Source organism: Protopterus annectens, chromosome 11.part0 (assembly GCF_019279795.1).
Source record: "Protopterus annectens isolate FY-2018-M chromosome 11.part0, PAN1.0, whole genome shotgun sequence".
NCBI classification, from domain to species: Eukaryota; Metazoa; Chordata; order Ceratodontiformes; family Protopteridae; genus Protopterus; species Protopterus annectens.
The window spans coordinates 440,393,983-440,414,943 of NC_056745.1; the positions used below are offsets into that span (position 1 = coordinate 440,393,983).

General features: G+C 40.7%; 1 protein-coding gene across 3 annotated transcripts in view; it reads left to right on the forward strand.

Annotated features, from left to right (window-relative positions):
• The window catches only part of TRIM24 (tripartite motif containing 24), a 1,966,170-nt gene that overhangs the window by 1,835,586 nt on the left and 109,623 nt on the right, over nt 1-20,961 (forward strand). For all 3 annotated transcript variants that reach the window (XM_044087935.1, XM_044087936.1, XM_044087937.1), the window contains one exon: nt 3,800-3,874. In XM_044087935.1, the coding sequence (XP_043943870.1) occupies nt 3,800-3,874 (75 nt within the window). The remainder of the gene's footprint in view (nt 1-3,799; nt 3,875-20,961) is intronic.

Below are 20,961 nucleotides of genomic sequence, written 5' to 3' on the forward strand. Positions count from 1 at the left end.
AGATCATAGTACAGTTGTGTACACTTACCATAAATGTAGATGTTCGAGTGTATTCACTGTTGCAGTCCTGGTTACCCTCCCTCCAGCCCCCTGACTTCTATTGACTATACCTCTATTCTTCTTTACTATGCTTAAAGCTTTCTGGTGTATTTGCTTTTTGTTGGAGGTGTAACTCTATATAATTGCTTCCCTTTATGGGGGCACCTGACATCTTGGGCAAGAAAAACTGATAAAATGGCGTTGGCTACATGCTTTATATACCTGACGTCAAATAAGATCAGACAGCAACCGACGCAGGACCCAAGACTTTGATAATCAGGCCGACTGAGGGCTACTGCAAGCAGATAACCCAAATGTGATGACTGCAACAGTGAATACACTCGAACATCTACATTTATGATAAGTGTACACAACTGTACTTTCTAGAGATGAGAGCAGCCGTTTTAGCGTTGCAGGCCCTTCATACCTCTCTTCTTCTGGAAACTATTGCGATCCAGTCAGATAGTATGTCAGTGGTCTGGTACATCAACAAACGGGGGGAACCAGGTCCTATCCACTTTGTCGAGTGGCCATGAGAGCGTGGGAATGGGTGATTTCCACCAACCGTTTTCTGATAGCGCACATCCCATGTCGGGCCAACATTTTGGCAGACAAATTGAGCAGGACTATCCTTTCACCTTACAAGTGGTCTCTGAACCGTATGTAGCGGAACAGATCTTCCTTGGGTGGGGTCAGCCTTGTTGCGATCTCTTTGCATTGCCGTCCAACGTGAAGTGCAGTGAGTTTTTAGCTCTGATTCCCGTGACGGGGGAAGTCCCCAGAGAAGCTCTTGTCCATGCTTGGCCACCTGGTGGTCTTTGTGTATCCCCCACTTCTTCTCATGACAAAATTCTTACAGAAAGCTTGTCGGTTGGGGAGCAGGGTTATCCTCATAGCCCCATTCTGGCGTCGTCAAGTTTGGTTCCCTTGCCTGCAGTCTCATCATCTAGCTTCGTCCTGGATTTTGGATCCCATTCCAGATCTCATTTGTCATCCCTCGGGAATTCCTCCTCCGAATCTGGACAGCCTCAAGCTCACAGCTTGGTTGCTCCAGTTCCATTAGTTGCCAGGACTCCCGGTATCTCTTCCCCAGTTAAATCCATTCTGGTAGCGGTTCACAAGTCCTTTACCAGAAATGTTTACAATAGTAAATGGAAACGTTTTTCCATTTGGGCTTCGCAGAGAAATCTGGATCCTTATACCGCTCCAGTTCCAGCTGGCGGCTATATCCCACTTTCACGTAGGAGAAATTCAGATTCTCTAGCTGTTGCCAGAATTTGCAAGACTTTTATTAAAGGTACTTTTCTTTTGAGATCATTGGTTCTTCAGGCCTTAGTTGCGCCCCCGTTCGAGCCCGCGCATCAGCTGACTTGAAATTCTTGTCATGGAAGACCGCCTTCCTGGTAGCTATCACTTCAACCAGGAGAGTGTAGGAGCTTGTCGCTATGTATGAAACCCCCATATCTAGTTTTTCATAAGGATAGGGTGTCTCTCAGGATTCACCCGTCCTTTCTTCCTAAAGTTGCTTTGGAGTCAAACATTAATCAGTCTATTAATTTGCCTGTATTTTTCCCTAATTTTCAAAAAAAAAAAGGGAATACAAACTTCATTTGCTGGATGTTCACAGGCAGTTATGTTTTTTACTTGCATAGGCCCAAACCCTTCCATAAATCTTATCAGCTTTTTGTTTCCTTTGCTAAACCCTTTTTAGGAAAACCAGTTTCAAAGGTGACTGTCACTAAATGGATTTCGCTTTGTATTTTACAAGTATATAAAGAACTTGGATTACCAGAACCAGAAGGGTTCATGCTCACTCTACCCGTTCTGTGGCTACTTCTGCTGCATTCTGGTCTAGAGTTTCCCTGGATGATATTTGTTCAGCAGCTACCCGGGCCTCCTCTCACACTTTTACTACTCATTATAAGCTAGATATGGTGTCTAGAGGAAGGGCTTCCTTTGGCTTTGCATTGCTCTGGTATATCCTTCCTTAAGGGCCTGACAAGATTTTGGGTAGCTGGGGACTCTGTCCCACAGGTTGCTGATCAAATGAAGTTAACTACTTCAAATAAAGAAGTTATGTACTCACCATAACGTTCCGTCTGAGTAGTTAGACTTCATTTGTCAACAACCTTCCCTCCCTCCTTCCCCCTGACCTTGGTGATTATTTCTCTGTTTGGGCTCGATGTCCTGAGTTTGACGAGCCTACTGTATGTGTTTGGGTCAGGCTTTTGGTGTCTTAGGTTGTTATGTGTCACGTAATGGGTGGCAAACTCGATCTGAGGATTGGAAGGAGGTTGCAGCGTAGTATGGGTAAAGGGGAGGAGCTTGGAGTTCGGATCTTTAGCTTGGTAAGCTGCTGGCTCGGATCCGTAACCCACAGGTTGCTGACAAATGAAGTCTAACTACTCGGACGTTATTTTGAGTACATAACTTCTTTTTTCCACCTACACAGAACAAAATTCCCAAACAGTTTTGACCAGCTCTTGGTGACATTTGTAAGAAATGAGCAGGGAAAGCCAGCAGGAAAACAGACCATTTCAAAACGGATAGCCAACTGTATTGCTTTTTGTTACTCTGTCTATGGTAAGAAGATTCTTGTCAGAGTCTGGGCTCATTCTACAAGGACAGAAGCTACCACCACAGCATTTCTAAACTAGACACCTACACAGACCATTTTGGAAGCAGCTACATGGCCCTCTGTAAACAGTTTCACCAAACATTACCACCTTGGTGTTATATCCAGAGCTAGAGTTGGGTTTGCCTCTGACGTATTTCAGAGCATGGTATCCTTGGCCCAAAGTACTCTCTAACCTAGTGAAGTGCTAAAAAAAAAAAAATCACCCCCCCCCCCCCCATGGTAAGACATTTGCATTCATGTAAGACGTTAACAACTCGCAATCCGCACTCATATTGATCACCCCACCTCTCCAGAAAGCAAATAATTTTTATCAGGTTCTCCATGTATTCAGTGGCGTCACACAGTATTTCTTCATCACTTCTCCATTCCAGAAGCTTCTCATTAGCCAGGAGGAACTTAACTGCATCCACTGGTGCAGTAGATGCACTGCACTGCACATTGTAATATTTGACTCTTTGTTTACTTGTAGAATACATATACTTTTTGCCAGTCATATACAGACATAGATTTGCTAAAGTGAAGAAATTGTATGATAACAGAGTAGGTTTTGTAAAATCTCCATAGAAAGATATCTTGAAATGAGCGACCTTGGGAGGGTGAAATCAGTAAATGCAGAAACAGTTGTGTTTATCATTGAATGCTGCTTTGATGGTAGCTGCAGGAAGTTAATTTCTTTTTTTTTTGGGGGAGAAAGCCAGAAGCTGACTTAAGACAATTCACAGTTTGTGTTTAATCATGTTCTGTATGTATTTTGTTTGTACTGCATTTGTAGTAAACATAGTTTTCATCTGTGGTGCTCCTCTGATTTTTAACTCCATGACCTTTTTATCTTAGAAATTATAACCATTTGTTAACCAGGTAGGCCCAATGGACAACACTGTCTCCTTTTATGTATGACCTGGTAGCAGTGTCTGGCAAGCGACTTGCTGAACTTCACATAAGTATCAAATGAGGGTTGAGGGTATCAAATCCTGTACCACAGGAACTACAGCTCACAGTCTTAACACTGAACCAACTACCAGAAGAGGTCAATTGTAAATAGAAATGCAGAAACAGCTTGTATGTATAACTGTACAGAAATGAGTGCCAAACCTAGTTTTAACATTATTTTTCTCTTCTTAGAGATGTGAACGAGTTCTTCTTTTTTTATACTGCCATGAGATGAGTTTAGCTTTCCAGGATCCAGTTCCCTCCACAGTAAGTAGATAAATGCATTTAAGAACAAAATGTATCTCATTATTTGAAGTTTATAACTATGTATCATACCAGTTATATTTTTCTTTGATTTCCTTTGATATTGCTTTACTAGTCATAGGTTAGAGAGAGATCACTTCTGTCAGTATAAATACATCTCTTCTGATGAACGTGCATTTTTTCTAGAAGTGAGATTAGTGTGTCACAGTATGTACTGTGATATGAAAGCAAAGTATTGTGAAGTGCACGTGGAGAAAGCATTTATTTAAGATAATTTGCAAACGTTTTTCCAAGTGAGCCTTGAAAAGAAACTTTTTGGGAAGGCGATAGTCCCAAAACTACTGACATCTGAATGCCTTGTTTGGAAACTTGTGCCGATTTAAAGAGACTCTTTTTCAAACACTGCTGTGGGTATTTTTTAAGCTTATCTTTATAAGTACTTTGATGTTAGGGTCTAGATTAAGGACAATGATTAGGTGTTTGTGACTTATAATTACTGCTTATACCACTGTCAGTATGTGCGAGATGTACATATCCGCACAGCGGTGATTAAGGTAGATGCTTCATGCTTGTGAAATGTCATTTCTGCATAATAGAGATTAGCTCAGATTTCAGAAATCTCTTTCCTTTCTGTTGTACTTGATGAGATGAGTGTGCACCAGCTGATAGGCTACTTGGAACCATTGAATCCCTCCTGCTAAAGTAGTTAACAATTTGCAGCTGTCCTGAATGCTTCCACCCCATTTAAATGCCTTGTATTCATATAGGCTCTCTAAGTATGCTCTGCACAACTGCATTCACTGTTGCATATATGGTTTTGCAGAGAGTGAGAGAGGAGTGTAATGTATGACTGAAGTGCATGAACCCTAGCACTTTTGCAGTTGAATTATACAAAATTTAAAAAGTAAACTAATACAGTCAAATCACTACATTTATCAGCACAGTTAAGAAGGCCAGGTAGGAAAAAAATGTGCCTTCTATATGTTTCTGAATGCTCTGCTGAACTATCAGTGCTTCTTCAAAGTAATGGAGTTTTCATATTAGAGCTTCACAAGCAGATCCCTGAGATACACAGGACCCTGCTGTTGAAGAGGTTCCATAGACTGAGTATCTTGAAGATGGACCTCACTGTAGTAAGTAAACAGCACATTTCTTCAAGACTGGGATAATGTGATCAGAGTGAGATGTAAAGTTATGGACCCATTGAAAACAGTCAAGATCAGATTCCGAGAGACTTTGGTTTATATAACATTTCATTGGTAAAGCTGCAAGGATACTTGCAGTTGAACAAAGGTAGTGGATACTTGCAGTTGAATGACGGTAATAAGATCATTCCAAAGGATTACGTGTCTAATCCAGGAGATAGCCTTGAGGTGAAAGTGTAATGATTTTGCAGCAGCTAAGTAGCAGTAATTATGTGTCAGCACATTATTAGGTATAAATCCCTAAAGTCTGTTATGCTTGATGTAAACTAATTTTTACTCCACTGAAGAATGTGAAGAGAAGTGATGAGTCTGTTAATGACTTTACTGTCAAATGAACAAATGTAGGCTAAGCCTTAGCAAGCTTTAACTTCAGCTGACTGGGTGCTATCTAGTCCAAGATGGGATCTAATTAGTCTTCAAGGTTGGGGAAATGTTCTTCGTGTTTCACTGTTGCGGTCATCACATTTGGGTTTTCTGCTTGCAGTAGCCATCGGTTCGCCTGATTATCAAAGTATTTGGTCCTGCGTCGGTTGCTGTCTCATCTTCCATGACGTCAGGTAGTCAGGGGTATAAAGCATGCAGCCGACGCCATTACATCAGTCTTTCTTGCCGTGCGGTGCCCGAAGCAGTTTGCAAGTGCCAGTCGGCCGACTCCTGAAATTTTAGTTTTTCGAGTTTCAGAACCGAAGTCTTCAACTAAGCCAAGTATCCCGTTGGGGAAACCTTTTCTTGCTCTAAACCGATGTCAGTAAAAGTTAATAATTGTATTTCATGTGGAAAGCAAATACCACATAAAGATTTTCATTCTTACTGCATTCCTCGCTTAGGCCCAGACCATGACATATCTTGCTGTCGGTTTTGTGCCCTATTTAAACAACGAACCATTTGTCGTCTGTTCATTTACGCTTCTAAATATTTTGGTACTCTGTTCAATTATCCAGAAATGGCTTCAGTAAGCCACCCGACTACCGACATTCTGAAAAAACGCAAAGATAAAGATAGAGACAGACCGCATAGGTCCAACACTGCCGATGAAGCTTCTCCTAAGCTAGTCACCAGTTCGCCAGTACTCGGTGAGGTGCTTTCGCAGCCCCTGGTACCCGCTACTTCAGATTCTCAGGCCTCTACTGAGTCCGGTATGCTGCAAGATGCTTCTTTGACTGTGGGACCTGTGGATGTCTGTACCTTGGATGGGTCCGGAGCCGCTGTGCAGGCACTGGCTTCTGAGGGTGTATTCAGGCCTACTGACTTGCATATTAAACCGACGCCACCTTCTTCTTCAAGGCCTAAAACTCTATCTATGCCTAAATAAATGACGCCCAGACCACATGGTCAGGCCCCTATGCCTAAAAAACAAATAAGAATGGCTGAGGACCTTATTACTCTAACTAGGGAAAGGCACCCTTCCCCCTCTAAGAGACCTAAGATTGATTTTCCTTCTGTTTCTTCTGATCAGGATTCTGAAATTTCTGTTTTCTCTGATGACTAGGATTTGCCTTTATCTACCTATGAGGATTCTGATGCAGAGGACTCCATTCCCTCTGCTTCCCCTCCAGAGGATTTCTGTTTTGGTAAAACCTTGCATACTCTTAGGGAGCATTTCCACTGGGAAAGCCAGGATTACTCTGACTCCAAAAAGAGGCGTAGGGAATTCTTACTCCTGCCTCAACACAGGCCTTTAGCTATCCCTCCTGTACTGGACATTGTAGATGCCCTCTCGGAATCTGGCCTGGCCCCTGATACTTTACCTCCTGCTCCCAGAAAACTGGATAGGTATTACAGGGTACCCGACTCTCACAAGTTCCTCTCTAAAAATCCTACTGCGGATCCTTTCACAGGAACCAAGGGCGTTAAGGCTACTACTGCCAAAAATCCAACCCCCTCTGGTAGAGATTCCAGGGCACTGGATAGATGGGGAAAAGAAGGCATACACTTCTGCAACTTTGGCCATTAGGGCTTTAAACTGCCAGTTTCATATGTTAAAGTATCAGCAGCATATTATTGGATTGCTTAAACAGAAAATGATGTTGATCCCTAACTGTGCTGAAAATAAAGACTTACATGATTTAATGCATTCTGCTGAACAAGTTGGAAAACATACTTTGCAATGTAGTTTTGAGTCATTAGAGGCATCTTGCAGGGCTGCTGTCACTGGGTCTTGTACTTAGAAGGCATGCTTGGCTTAAGGAGCAATCTTTGCCATTCATCATTGATCATGTTAAAGCTAAATTACTGGATGCTCCCTTAAACCAAGACTGCCTGTTTGGCAACAAAGCAGAAGTAGTACTTAAAAAGATGGAGGAAAAAGCTAAATCTATGCAAACTGTTAAAGATTTCCTGCAAGTACAACCTCTCAGATTTAGTAGGCATTGGCCCTCTAAGAATTGGTCCTTTCCTGCCTCTTCCAGGCCTTCTTAGTCCAAACCCAAAACCAGCAGAACACCCAGGCTTCAGTCTCAAGGTACTCACAGGCCTAAGCAGTGGGAGGCTCCCACTTCCAAAGCAGGGAGTAGTAAGACTCCCCTCTATGGTAAACTGTCTCAATGACTTAACTTTAAACCTTCCAAGCCCTGCTCAACTGACTGTTCCTTTAAGGGGGGGTAAGATTGCCCTGCATGCAAAAAATTGGGAACTCATTACCCAGGACAAATGGGTTTTAAATAAAGTTTCCCAAGGATACAGATTCCACTTCCACTCCTTACCAACCCCAAACGGCTGGCCAGACCTACCCCCAAGTCAGTGGGCAGAGGCTCAAAAGCAAGTTCTCTCTCTTTTAAGCATCAGAGCTATTCAACCTGTTCCAGAAGAAGAATGGGGGCAAGGTTTCTACTCGAGACTTTTCCTGGTACCCAGAAAAGACGGTTCCTGGCGTCCTATCCTGGATCTGTCTAAACACATTTTGGTAATCCCAAAATTCAAGATGCTAACTCTTCATCAGCTGCTTCCCATGCCAGGCAAAGATGCCTGGTTGGCAACACTGGATTTAAAGGAAGCCTACCTGCACATCCCAATAAGGGAATCTTGCAGAAGATGACTACGCTTCAGAGCAGGCTGCATGCACTTTCAGTTTTCTGCACTGCCCTTTGGCTTATCTACTGCGCCCAGGGTATTCACAAAGTGCCTAGCTCCAGTCATTGCATTTTGCAGGCAAAGAAATAGTCAAATATACCCATACCTGGACGATTGTCTAATTCAGGCAGAAAGCCAGGACATACTATTAAATCATCTGGCGTTTGTAAAGAAATTGCTAACCTCTCTGGGGTACACCATAAACGAAAAGAAATCACATATTGTACCCTGCCAACAAATTGTATTCCTGGGAGCAAACTTGAATACAACTTCCCATATGGCCTTCCTCATGCCAGAGAAACAAGTTCATTTGATAGCCTACTTCAAACTACTGGCCACAAAGACCCAGCTGTCTGCAAGGAAAATTCTGCAAGCCCTGGGGTTCATGGCCTCCTGCTTTCTACTAATTTCAAATGGCAAGACTGCATATAAGGAAACTACAATGGTATCTAAAAATCCTATGGTGTCAACATTCTCAGGATCTAGAATCAATGATTCCTATCATACCTTGTCTACAGATAGAGTTCCTTTGGTGGGCAGAGGCCTGCCACCAAAACAAGGGACTGCCATTCACCCTAACAACAGACGCATCAGACTATGCATGGGGGGGGGGCTCACTTGGCAGGCAGTCCATTCAAGGCAAATGGAACCTAAGTCAAATGCATCTACATATCAATCGAAAAGAAATGTTAGATGTACAGTATGCTCTGGCAGCCTTCAAGGACCACCTTCTTCCAGGAAAATTATTAGTAAAGACGAACAACACCACTGTTATATGGTACATAAACAAGCAGGGGGGAACCCACTCATAGCCTCTCTGCAGGCTAGCAATGGCTCTGTGGAACACAGCCTTGAGCTACCAACTGCACCTACAGGCTCAATTCCTGCCAGAAAAGCTAGATACACTGGCAGACGAACTAAGCAGAAATCTCATGGACCCATGCAAGTGGAAACTGGAACCAACGATATTCAACATGTTGAGAAACAAATGGGGGAGCCCAGAGATAGACCGGTTTGCCTCCCCCCAGCAGGAGGGCCAGATTCTGAGCACACAGCTTCAAACACTGAAGCTGGCAGCCTGGCTAATTACCTGATCTCTCCTTTACCATCCCTCAGTAAGCAAGTATTGGATGTCATTCTGGAGGCAAGGAGGCCTAGTACTAGAAAATCCTATGCTGAAAAATGGAAAAGATTCTGTTCTTGGAACCAAACTCCGGGCATGGGCACAGCAGTGCCCAATTTACCTTAGATTCTTCAGTACTTAACTGAGATGCTTCACAGGGGCCTTTTCTTTTCCTCCTCCAAAATTTATGCCTCAGCCATGTCAACTCATTACAACACCGAACCACCCCTCTTCTCTCATCCACTGCTGAAGCAGTTCCTCAGAGGGTCCAAAAACGTAAGACCACTCAGATCCCCTACTCCAGCATGGAACCTTAACTTTGTTTTGGAAAAACTCACTCTGCCTCCTTTTGAACCAGCTGCAAATGCTGAGTTGAAATTCCTTTCTTGGAAAACAGCCTTCCTTTTGGCCATCACTTCAGCAAGAAGGGTGTCTGAATTACAGGCCCTCATGGCAATGGAGTCTTTCTTTATCTTTCATGCAGACAGGGTGTCCCTCAGGACCAATTCCTCCTTCATGCCCAAGGTGGTATCCAGTGTGGCCCTTAATCAGTCCATTCATTTGCCAACCTTCATTTCTAATCCACAGAACAAAGGAGAACATATACTGCACTACTTAGATTTGCACAGAAAACTTAGGTGTTACTTGGACAGGACTAAACCTCTCAGGACATCTGAACAGCTGCTGGTTGCATTGGGAATCTACCCAAATGTGATGACTGCAGCAGTGAAACACGAAAAACATAGTACAGTTGTGTACACTTACCATAAATGTAGATGTTAGAGTGTATTCACTGTTGCAGTCCTAGTTGCCCTCCCTCCAGCCCCCTGACTTTTATTGGCTATACATCTATTCTTGTTTACTATGCTTAAAGCTTTTTGGTGTATTTGCTTTTTTGTTGGAGGTGTAAACTTATATATATAATTGCTTCCCATTATGGGGGCACCTGACATCTGGGGCAAGAAAAACTGGTGTAATGGCATCGGCTGCATGCTTTATACCCATGACTACCTGACGTCATGGAAGATGAGACAGCAGCCGACACAGGACCCGAGACTTTGATAATCAGGCCGACTGAGGGCTACTGCAAGCAGATAACCCAAATGTGATGACTGCAACAGTGAATACACTCGAACATCTACATTTATGGTAAGTGTACAAAACTGTACTTTCTTGAATATCTATTTCTAAGAGCAAAACCATTGCAGCTACATCCAGCAAGGGCCACTAATACCAGATAGCACACCCTGAAAATGCCCGAGTTAGAATAAGATCATCTAACTCACTTGAGCATGATTCTGTCATCCTCAATGTCAAATGCAGGCAAAAGATCAAGGAGGAGCAGAATGGAATGCAACTCTTAATCCCTCACCACTAAAAGGTCATTCATGGTTCTAATTATGGTTGTCTGTTGCTATGAGTAGACTTAAATCCAGGTTGTTGAGGATCAGGGAGACCACAACAGGTTAAAAAGGAGCATAACCAAATGAAAAGCTTGTTAATGACTTTACTGAAATTGGGAGTTTTGAGATGAATCTCCAGGTTATCAGACTGTAGAGATGGATTCTTCAGTGTAGGAGTAATCTGAGTCCTTCTTAAAACTACTACAGAAGAGCCCAACTTCAGAAAAGATTTGAAATTAGCAGCCTTTGGACAAGCAGATGGAGTTGTCACAGCCTATATCATGGTAATGATTTTATGATGAGTGATGATGACATTCAGTGCTGTGCTTCATATTTTATGATGAAGTAAGAGTTAATGCATTTGTGTTCAAGATATACTATTGAAAATGTCTTATTTGTCTGGTACTTTATTTTGTCTTGTGTGTAAAATATGAATTTTGACACTCTACTGCCTCAGGAAGCAAAATGCAGAGATGCCTGGAGGAGTACTAAAATGTTTTTAATACTTCTGATTGAATACATTTTTATGAGGAAAGCCTTTTTATTGTTTTCAGTGTTGTAGTACATTTGATAAGACTGGGCTTTTATGTCATTTAAAGGGGGTTCTGCTAGGCATGCTTATGATCAAAAGGAGAGCTGCTATTTTCCACCTTGAGAAATGCATCCTAGACAGCTAGCCGTACACTTTCCTTGGTCAGTTTTCCAGAGAATTTATTTGTTCAGGTTGCTTGACCTTGAAAATGAACCCTCTTGAGTTACCTGACCATAGTTAATTGCTTATACTTAGATCCAAAGATTCTTCCCCCAAAGGTCTCCAGCAGCTGAAGCAGGGCCTGACATTCCAGATTAAGGCAAATCCATTGAGTCTTTAGGGCACATATTTGAAAATAATGTTTTGCTGCTGCTTCTGGTTTAGTATATTGTTTTAGAAAACAGTTTCATTGATTTCAGTGTTGTAGTATATTTGGTAAAAATGGGCCTTTAGGTCACGTGGATAAAGGGAGCTCTGCTAGTCAGGCTAATGATCAAAAGTGCACATCTAACATTGAGACTATATTTGGTGGCTGTTAGTGTTCAGCTTATCTTTTGTCCCAATTCAACATTTGATCTGATGCTCTATAGCTCTTTGCCATCCAATGGTTTGACAAGACCATACAGTACTTTGAGGTTGTGTCCAGTTGTTAAGCACACCAGTTCTTTTCTGTTCAGCACACTATACAGCTCTTAAGCCTTGCTTACATTTGTGCCAAATAGATAAGCTAGGCATCACAGTAGTAATTTGTTTGCTTCCTTGAAGAGGAGCATAACTTGATATACTACCAGTAGTGTCAGAAATTCAGCCAAACCTTCTTCAAATGGGAAGGAAAGTTATTTTTTTTCTTTGCCAGAAAGCATAACAAGCTGGACTTTTCCAGAGCTGTAATCAGTGGGAGCCAGTACATATCCCCACTTTTTTTTTTAACCAGAACACTGGTAAAGGCCAGAGGAAAGGAGGGCATGCCTGAATCGCATTCTTGTAACAAAAAGTCCATTTTTCAAACCATCTTGATGTCATCATGTCACATTCTCACCATCAGCCGGCAAGGGCTCAATTTTGAATCAATTTTTTACACCTCAGAGGATGGTGAACACTCATTGAAAGAACGTCTTCATCTCCCACCTTGGGAGATGCATCCTGGACTGCTGACATTTGTCTTTCCCCTTTGTTGTTGAATATTTTATTTTAGCATCTTTATTGAATTGTCACTTATGCCATAAGCAAACATGCATTTATATAAAAGAAAGCAAACCATATTAAAATATTCAGTTAGACATCATACATCACATATATTCTTCTGTATAGTTATCAATCCTACATTACATACATTTCTCTTTTCCTACCTTCCTTAAACCCCACCCTTCCTCCCAATGTATTATTCCGCATGTATTGTTCCCACAGTGTCCATTTTTTTCTATGTAATTTGCTCTTACTGTTTTCTAAAGATCCCATTTCCAGTTCTTTTTATCACTGTTACAATATGCAGTACTTAAAAATGATTGGTTTAGACTTTGATTTCCTTTTTCTTTTAATTGCTTTTTTTGGTAGCCACCATTATTGAACTTAACAAATCCTTACTATGTCTAGGCAATTCAGATCCAGTATGCTAGCTTAAAAATCATTTTCTTTGTTACACCCATATGCTCACCCAATGTTTCTGACAGAGTACTCTTTTTAGGGAATTTTTAAAGTCTGACAACTCATTATACTCCCAAAATATATGTTTGCAGTTGCCTCTTTCTCCCCCATCACACCTCCAGCATTTGCCATCTACCTGAGGAAAACGCCTAGAGTCTGCTTATGGTATAAAAATACCTATGCAAATGCTTCCAAGCAGAAATCCTAAATTTTCTAGACTTTGTTGCATATTTGGGAGCCATACTTATCTCCTCTCTTTGATTCATTGTGAATTGCTTATGCAGTCTCTCTTCCTATTCTTTACTAACCTCCTCTAATTTATTCCTATAGTTATCATGCGATATTTGTATGCCCTGTTAATTATCCTTTTTTAACAGCATCTAAAAACTCGTCCAGTGCAGGTGTTTCACTTAGGATTCCCGTATCTCTTTCTCTCTGTCTCTACTCTGATATCATCCTTGATATAGAAGCCCGTGTCTAGCCTACATTCCAAATGCCTTCTTGGCTTCTTCCCATTCTTTTGGTTTTCCCTCTCTAATTATTTGGTTCCAAGGTTCTTTTGCCCATTTTCTCCAGTAAATTCCAGACCCCCTCTTGCCTATTCTCTGTACTCCTAATTGCAGTCATTCATATAGGCAAAATCACCTTTCTCCATTGTCATGTTGGCTTAGTTGCTAGAATACTTTCTGCTTTATGAATATAATATTTTGTATGGCTGTTATTTTCCTTAAGAGTCTGCATCCAAAAATCTCCCTCCCTCTATCTCGAATTTTCCTCTTGCTTTTTATCCTCATCTCTTTCCACTATGAATTCTAGCTTTATGCTTATGTTATGTATATGGCCTTAACTGTATAGCTCTAAAATATCCCTTCAGATCAAGTAATCCTAAACCACTTTGTTCTACAGGAAGAATCGACTTTTCCCACTTGACCCTTACCCTCTTCCCCTCCTAGGTAAAGTCCTTCAACTCTTTGCAACTATCCACAATGTCTCCTCTGGTTGATAAAGATATGCCTGACCTGTGTATATAAAGTAAACACACTAAAACATTTTCACTGCTTGTATCTTGCTATGTGTAGCCTTAAACAAGAGCTTCCAGTTAATTAGTTTTTACCCATACTTCTAAAGACTTCATTTCATCATGTCCCCATAAATATGGGTATTGCTGAACCAATTCATGTGAGGGTACATAATTTACAGCTATAGCCTTCAATTTATCTTGCTTAACTTTATATCCTGAAAAGACTTGAAATTATTTTAGAATGTTCCTTAGCACTGAGATGTCCTTTTCTGGTTTTATGGAGAGAGAGAGAGAGAGAGAGACGTGTGTGTGTGAGAGAGACTAATGTGTACGTGCGCGCATATATGTGACAGACTATTGTGTGCTTGTGTGACAGAGAGGGACTAGTGTGCACATGTGTAAGAGAGAGAGGTGTGTGTGTGTGTGTGTGTGTGTGTGTGTGTGTGTGTGTGTGTGTGTGTGTGTGTGTGTGTGTGTGTGAGAGAGAGAGAGACTTGTGTGCAAAACATCATCTGCAAATAAAGCCAATGTTTTCTGGATCTCTATACCAGTTATATCCTTGAATTTCTGAGTCCCTTATTTTCTTTGCCAGTGGCTTTAAATATATGGAGTGGAGGCAAACATTTGACAACATTAATAGAAAGATCAAAAGGGAGGCAAAATGTAAGAAAATATGTTTTGTGTATCTTGATGCAGAGGAAGCATTTGACAGAGTAAGCTGGGATTTTGTGTAGGGCAATGGAATTATTTGCATTCTCTGGTACAATAGTAAAGTTAATTGAGGATACGTGAGGGATCTGAGACAAAAATTCAAGTGGGAGGGTTCTTCTCTGATAAGTTGTCTGAACAGAGGAACCAGGCAGGTGTGTCCTCTTTCCACTTTGTGTTGTATGTTCATAGGAGGTAACTAGGCTAGCAGCCCTAGAGTCTTTATTAGCCTGGCCACGTTAATCCCAATTATCCCCATTTGTTCTTTTTTGGGTAGTTTGCAGAATGATTTTATGAATAGAACGGGTGTGTAATCACATTAAAACTAAAATGGGCCTATATGAAGCAGGGTCTGATGAGTGTTTACCATCTTCAGTTATTATATGCCCCCCCCCCCCCAGCTTTCTCCCAGGATGTTGGTGCTTCCCCTTGTTGTAAAATACTGTTAAACAAAACCTTCCTGCGCTTTATCAGATTTTTCGCTCCTAGCTTGCAAACTTCCACAAGAATGTCATCTATTCCTGAGGATTTTCCTGGAGATTGATTCCTCCTTTCTTAACTGTTATTCTTGAGCCTCGTTTACATCTAACTTTGGCATATGCAAGGCTTCCGTAAATATTTCCATTTGTGCTTTTTCTTTGATTTCCACATTTCTCTGCTTTATACAAATTTTCATAAAATTTCCAAAATATCTATAATACCTCTACATGATCATGATCTCTGGTTATTTTTCTTGTTATAGGCTGCCTAAGCTTGGCAATAACCCTTTCTACTTTTCTTGCCTAAGTCGTTATTTTTGTGCTGTGGAATTATCAAAAAAACAGTTGCTTAACAGCAGACTTCTAAACATATTATCCAGATACTCCCTTATTTTCTCTTCAGTACTCTGCAGTCTCTTTAGCACTGTGCAGTTTCACCTATTCTTGTACTGTGAGATTCCCCTTATTCTGCAATGCATTAATCTTTGTCAACCATCCAAATAATTATTGTTACTTACCCATATCTTTTTCTCTTATTTCTGCCCTATTTTTAAACTCAACTTTTATTTTATCCTATCTTCCCTAATAACTCTTGAATAATTACCACTACCCATTCCTTAAATTCTTCTTTATAACAGTTAAGTGGGGAAGCACCATTGTCTCGTTTTTACTTTATTACCCTGCATTATTATCTTAGTTGTTATTGGCACATGACCTGAAATAGTTATTAGATGTGTGTTGAAGCTTTCAGATAAATGCACATGTTCTTGTGAAATATAATTTGTCTAGTTTAGTTTAGTCCAATTATTGTACCTTGGGGAATAATATGCAAGTTGTTTGAGTTCCTATTACTGAATTCACATCTTCCATAGCAAATATTTTCATAAATTTATTCAGAAGTTATATTTTCCCTTCTGGGTCCCCCCAGACGCACCTTTACTGTTGCAGGTCAAGTTCCAGTCCCCACCTATTAGTGGTATTCCCTGCTGAAAGCTGTTTATTTCTCCCAAAATGTTAAGCTCCACAGTAGCAGTTTTAGGTGAAATGTAAATACATGTCAGCGCAAATCTCCTCCATTGCCAGTAGCCCCTTGCTACCACAAATCTACCATTATTTTTTATTTTACCTCTTCTATCACTATTGGAGCTCTTCTAGCAATTAGAATAAGTTCTCCCCTTTTTATTTGTCACTGATATTATGCTGTATATCTATCCTGAAGTCCTTTCTTTATCAAATTCAAATGCTCACTTATTTTCAAATATGTTTCTTGTAGCACTGCTATTTGCAGTCTGCATTTCTTAATATAATTCACTACTCTTGCCTTTGTCTATACCTGTGATGCCATTCATATTCCAAAACATTATGGGCAATGTAACCATTATGATGAGAATGTATTATTCCCACCTGTTATATATGACAACTTTTTTAAATGTCAATTTCCAGCTTTTGTGGTACATGCACCCACTAATGTTTGGCAGGTTGATCTTTATACAGTTGTTTCTTGTCATTTCCATTTGAACTTTTGCCACATTTTACATGACTTTCTTTTAATGAAAACCCTAAAAAAAAAAAAAAAAAAACGTAATCTATTAACTTAAACACACAAACCAATGCACGTGTTCAAATAATGCAGTTTAACCCTCCCAATCGGAACAAAATTCATAAGTCGACATATGTGTCCACAGGGATTAAGTAACCTAAAATTAAGGTTATCCATGCTAAGATGTATGTTACTGTCTGTTCTTGTGTTATCTTTATTCCCCTCCCAGATATGAGAAACAACTTATATACTTTCAGAAAACGCTAACTTCTAGTCTTAAGAAAAAGTGCATTGGCTACCTTTAAAATAGAACTAAATGATAGACTGTTCTAGTAAATCATTGAGGAATTTACGGACAAGAAAAGCTGCTATCTCTTATTCACTTCCAGTAATTTCAAATTTTATTTTTTTTTACTAAATTGCTTGCCTTTGTACCTTTTAATTTTACATTTCTCTCAGCAGACAATGCCCTAATGTCTTGAGATTTATTGGCTTCACCTGTAGTTGGCTTGCTTCCATCGAAGCATAAGAACAGAATGTATAGCTGCCCTCAGCCACAGAGTTCTCAACTCACACTGAACATTTATTTGCTAAAGGAAAACTATTCATTACATTCACAATGGTCTGTCTTTTTTTAAAGTCTACTTGCTTTAACACTAAAAATTTGTTTTTGGATTAAACCAAGGGTACCAATCCAGACATTGACCTATGGAAATCTAAAAGAAAACCTCTCAACTGTGACTATATTATCAGTTCAGTTTTACACCCCATGCCCCCATCTCAACAGCCCAAGATTACAGCCTATTGACTTGAGCATGCTTTTGCCTGCCTGTTTTCTCTTTTTACACTGTAATGCCTACATTTCTTTTTTACTTTAGTATTTTTTCAAATATAATAATCACTGAAAATGCTTTACTGTATAGCATGTGATTTATATCATGAAGTATTTTATGCAAATACTGTTAAGAACAAAATAGTTTTTTCTTACCTTTTATTTTTCTTTCCTTTGTGTCCTTCCAAACAGTAATGACATGAAGTGGGGTATATGCATTTCTGTCCCCCACAAGTTTAGCAAAGTCAACAAAATCCCAGACTTTCTCAGCCACTTTTATGAAGTATGGTTTTAAAAGAAAAAGTGATTATTGATTTATAGTCTTGCATTCATTCACTAATTTCAGTGTTGGCGGTTTCTTCATGTTCGTCTTCATCTCCCAACCCCAAAATCCAAGGTACTCCCAGTTCTTCCAGTCAGTGAGTAATGATAGTCACTGTTCAGCCATGGAGAATAGGAGAAGCTTCTAAGTTAAAATCTTTGGCAAAAAGTGTTTAATAAACCAATTAAAATCACAAAATAGCTGTTAGAGGACAAGCGCTTTTAGCAAACTGCCTTCTTCAGATCTGTCCAGTCAATTCCTGTGCCTTTTTTTTTTTACCACTCAAACATTTTCCTTTGGAGAATTGGAAAAAGTTTTACTAGCAAAGTCTCTCTGAGGTTAATTGTCAGAAGAATGAGACGCAGATCCCCCTTCTGTTTGATGACTCACTTTTTGTTGGACAAACTTGTACTTACTCTTTAGTCTGTTCTGCATCAAAAAATGACTTTGATCCTCCAGGAAAGAGTATTCTGAATACAGCTGGTACAGCAGCTTTGACACTCATACTTGCCTCTCAACATTCCCTGATTGCTGGGATAAATTTGCTTCTCTTCTGCCTAGTGTGAAGTGAATAATAATTTTCCACAAACACTCTGTCTCCGCAGTGGTGCAGCGGTAGCGTTGTCGCCTCACAGCAAGAGGTTCTCCCATTCGATTCTCTGCTGGAGCCCCTTCTGTGTGGAGTGTGCATGTCCTCCCCACAGTCGAGTGGCATTCGAAAGACATGCGTGAATGGGCGTGCCTTTGTTGAAGGTTGGGCGTCGGGCTGGCACCTCAGCACCGTGAAAATCGACTGCCAATCATTAACGGACCGGAGTTCCGCTGTGGCGACCCCTAACCGGGAAAAGCCAAAAGAAAAAAACAACAACTCTGTCTCCAATTTTTAATACTTTGCCCTTCTGCCACAGTTGTATCAGGATCACCATTTCATGTTGGTATGATCTCAAATTTAATAATACAGGTCTTGGTTGCTTTCTCATGACCAGGTTTGGAACATACACATGGTGTGCCCTTTCAGTTAACAAATCCTGCTGTGGAATAGCAGTGCAGTTACTTATTTCTGCTTTCATAAAGTTAATACAGATTGTTCCTTCCAGTTCGGTATGGAAAAAAAATTGTTTTCTCTGCGTTCTCCGTCTGTCTAACAGTTTTTGAAGCAGCTCTTCTTGAGCAGTCTCGTACTCAGCCAGCCTTTTCTTCATTTTGATCTCTGATTTTTTACAGTTTTATCTGTTTATCTGAATAACTGTTTAAAGCTTCTTCCATTTTTTTCAGGTCTTCTGTTATTTGAGATATACTCCTTCAGAGTTTCATTTATTTTAATCATCTCCAAGCACATTTGATTTATTTTTTCCTCTAAATTACTGGAACCCATCTCTTGTACCAGAGCTGGAGCTTGAACTGATTTCTGCTGAACAGCTGCAGGATTCTTCCCAGTCATTGTTTTCTCTTCACTTTTTTAGTTGACTTTCCTTCAGCTCTCTTAAGTTTCTTCTATGCTGGCATCCAAGCAATGCACTTATTCACCACTAACCAAATTTTACTAAAATGGGCAGAATTATTGGCCCCTATCTATCATTTTCTTTTTTCATACTGGGAAAGCTGAAATTAAACTGTTGGTCAGTGTGCAGCCATCTTGGAAAGCTGACACTTGTCTTTCCTTTGTCAGTCATCTGGAGAATTTATTTGTGCAGTGTACTTGGCCCTGAAAACAAGCCCTGTTGAGTTACCTGGTCATAGCTGATTGATGTTGCATGGAACAAAAGATTCTTCACCTGAAGATCTCCCCCAGCTCCAGCAGGGCCTGAAAATCCAGATTGAAGAAAGGCCATTAGGTTATCAGGCCAGTAGTTTGAGACCAGTCCATATGGCTGCAAGAATTAACCCTTGGGGAACATCGCTTCATGACAACACCAGGCCTGATGTGTAGAGCTCTCAAATTCTTTTGCCAGCTATGGCAGGATATGCTTCTCCAGCATTAACTTCCTATTGCCCAGCACATGCCCTTTCCATGCACAGCCTTGCATGCACTGATCTTGCTTGAGCTGTCCTTTGTTTGGACAGGTTGAGTGGGAGACTCCCTTCTTCTCGGCATCCTACAAGGAGTCTGAGAAACCTGGAGACAATTTTTTCAGTGATAGATAAGACTGCATATTTTCCCCAGTCTACAGCTCCCCAGGATAATCCTTTCTTTGGAGAAACCATTGTATGTTCATGGAGTTTTCTGTAGACTGCTGTATACCCTCTCCCTTTTCCTTTCTCACAGACGCATCTCAGCAAATATCTACAGAAGCAGGAAGAACATTATTGTCTCATATGGAGCCTATTATCTAAAGATGTCATGTATACAGTTTCGGAAACTCCTAAACTTTATTACTTTGACCATCAAGAAACCGATACAGCATACAAGCCTACAGGATTCTGAAAGCTCCACCTCTAGTAGACTCCTGAATGATCTTTGTAGTCCAGCAGAGGACCCTTTATACAACAGCTTTTATACTGCCAGTTTGTTGCCAGACATGATGTCTTGAAGCCTTGCAGAGTGTTGGTAACGCTCTGTCCACTGTACCGACTCAGTGGCTTGCTTCACATATCAGAATTCCAGCCTTTCTTAAGCAGATCAGGTTTGGAAAAATCTTCCCTTCTCTGACAATTAAGCCTTTAAAGTATCCACAGTGTGTTGTCATGTAGCATGCTGTAACTTTTCATTCTGCTGACACTGTGGTTAAGGTAGCAACATCAGGGCATGTATCTGGACAGGATGAGCTGTCCGGGAATGTTGCACCTCTTGGAGGAGCTTGGGCAGTTCATCAAGAAAGCACCCATTTTGAGGTTTTATTCTGACAGAATTCAACAGGCATAGTGATAACATCTTGAAGAAGCACTATTTCCATTGTTGAGGACCTCTGTGAGCACACTTCATCTCTCTCTACCACTTCTTCTGGGCCCAGCCAAGCCCCCAAGAAGAATTAGCTTCTTGAAAGACACTGGAATGAAGGTAAGGTTAGTGTAGTCTTGGCCCACATGTTGGTGCAAGTCCAAATCACTTAAAAGGATGGCTCTGCTGGTCCAACATTTGTAGTCCTGACTGTTTTGAATGGCTGCCCATGGAAGTAATTGTCAGATTGCAGTCATCATGAAGGACAAGTTGGTTCTCAGTGTGGTTATATACAACTCTTCTTAAGCTCTTTAGACTCTCCCTAGAAAGGGAT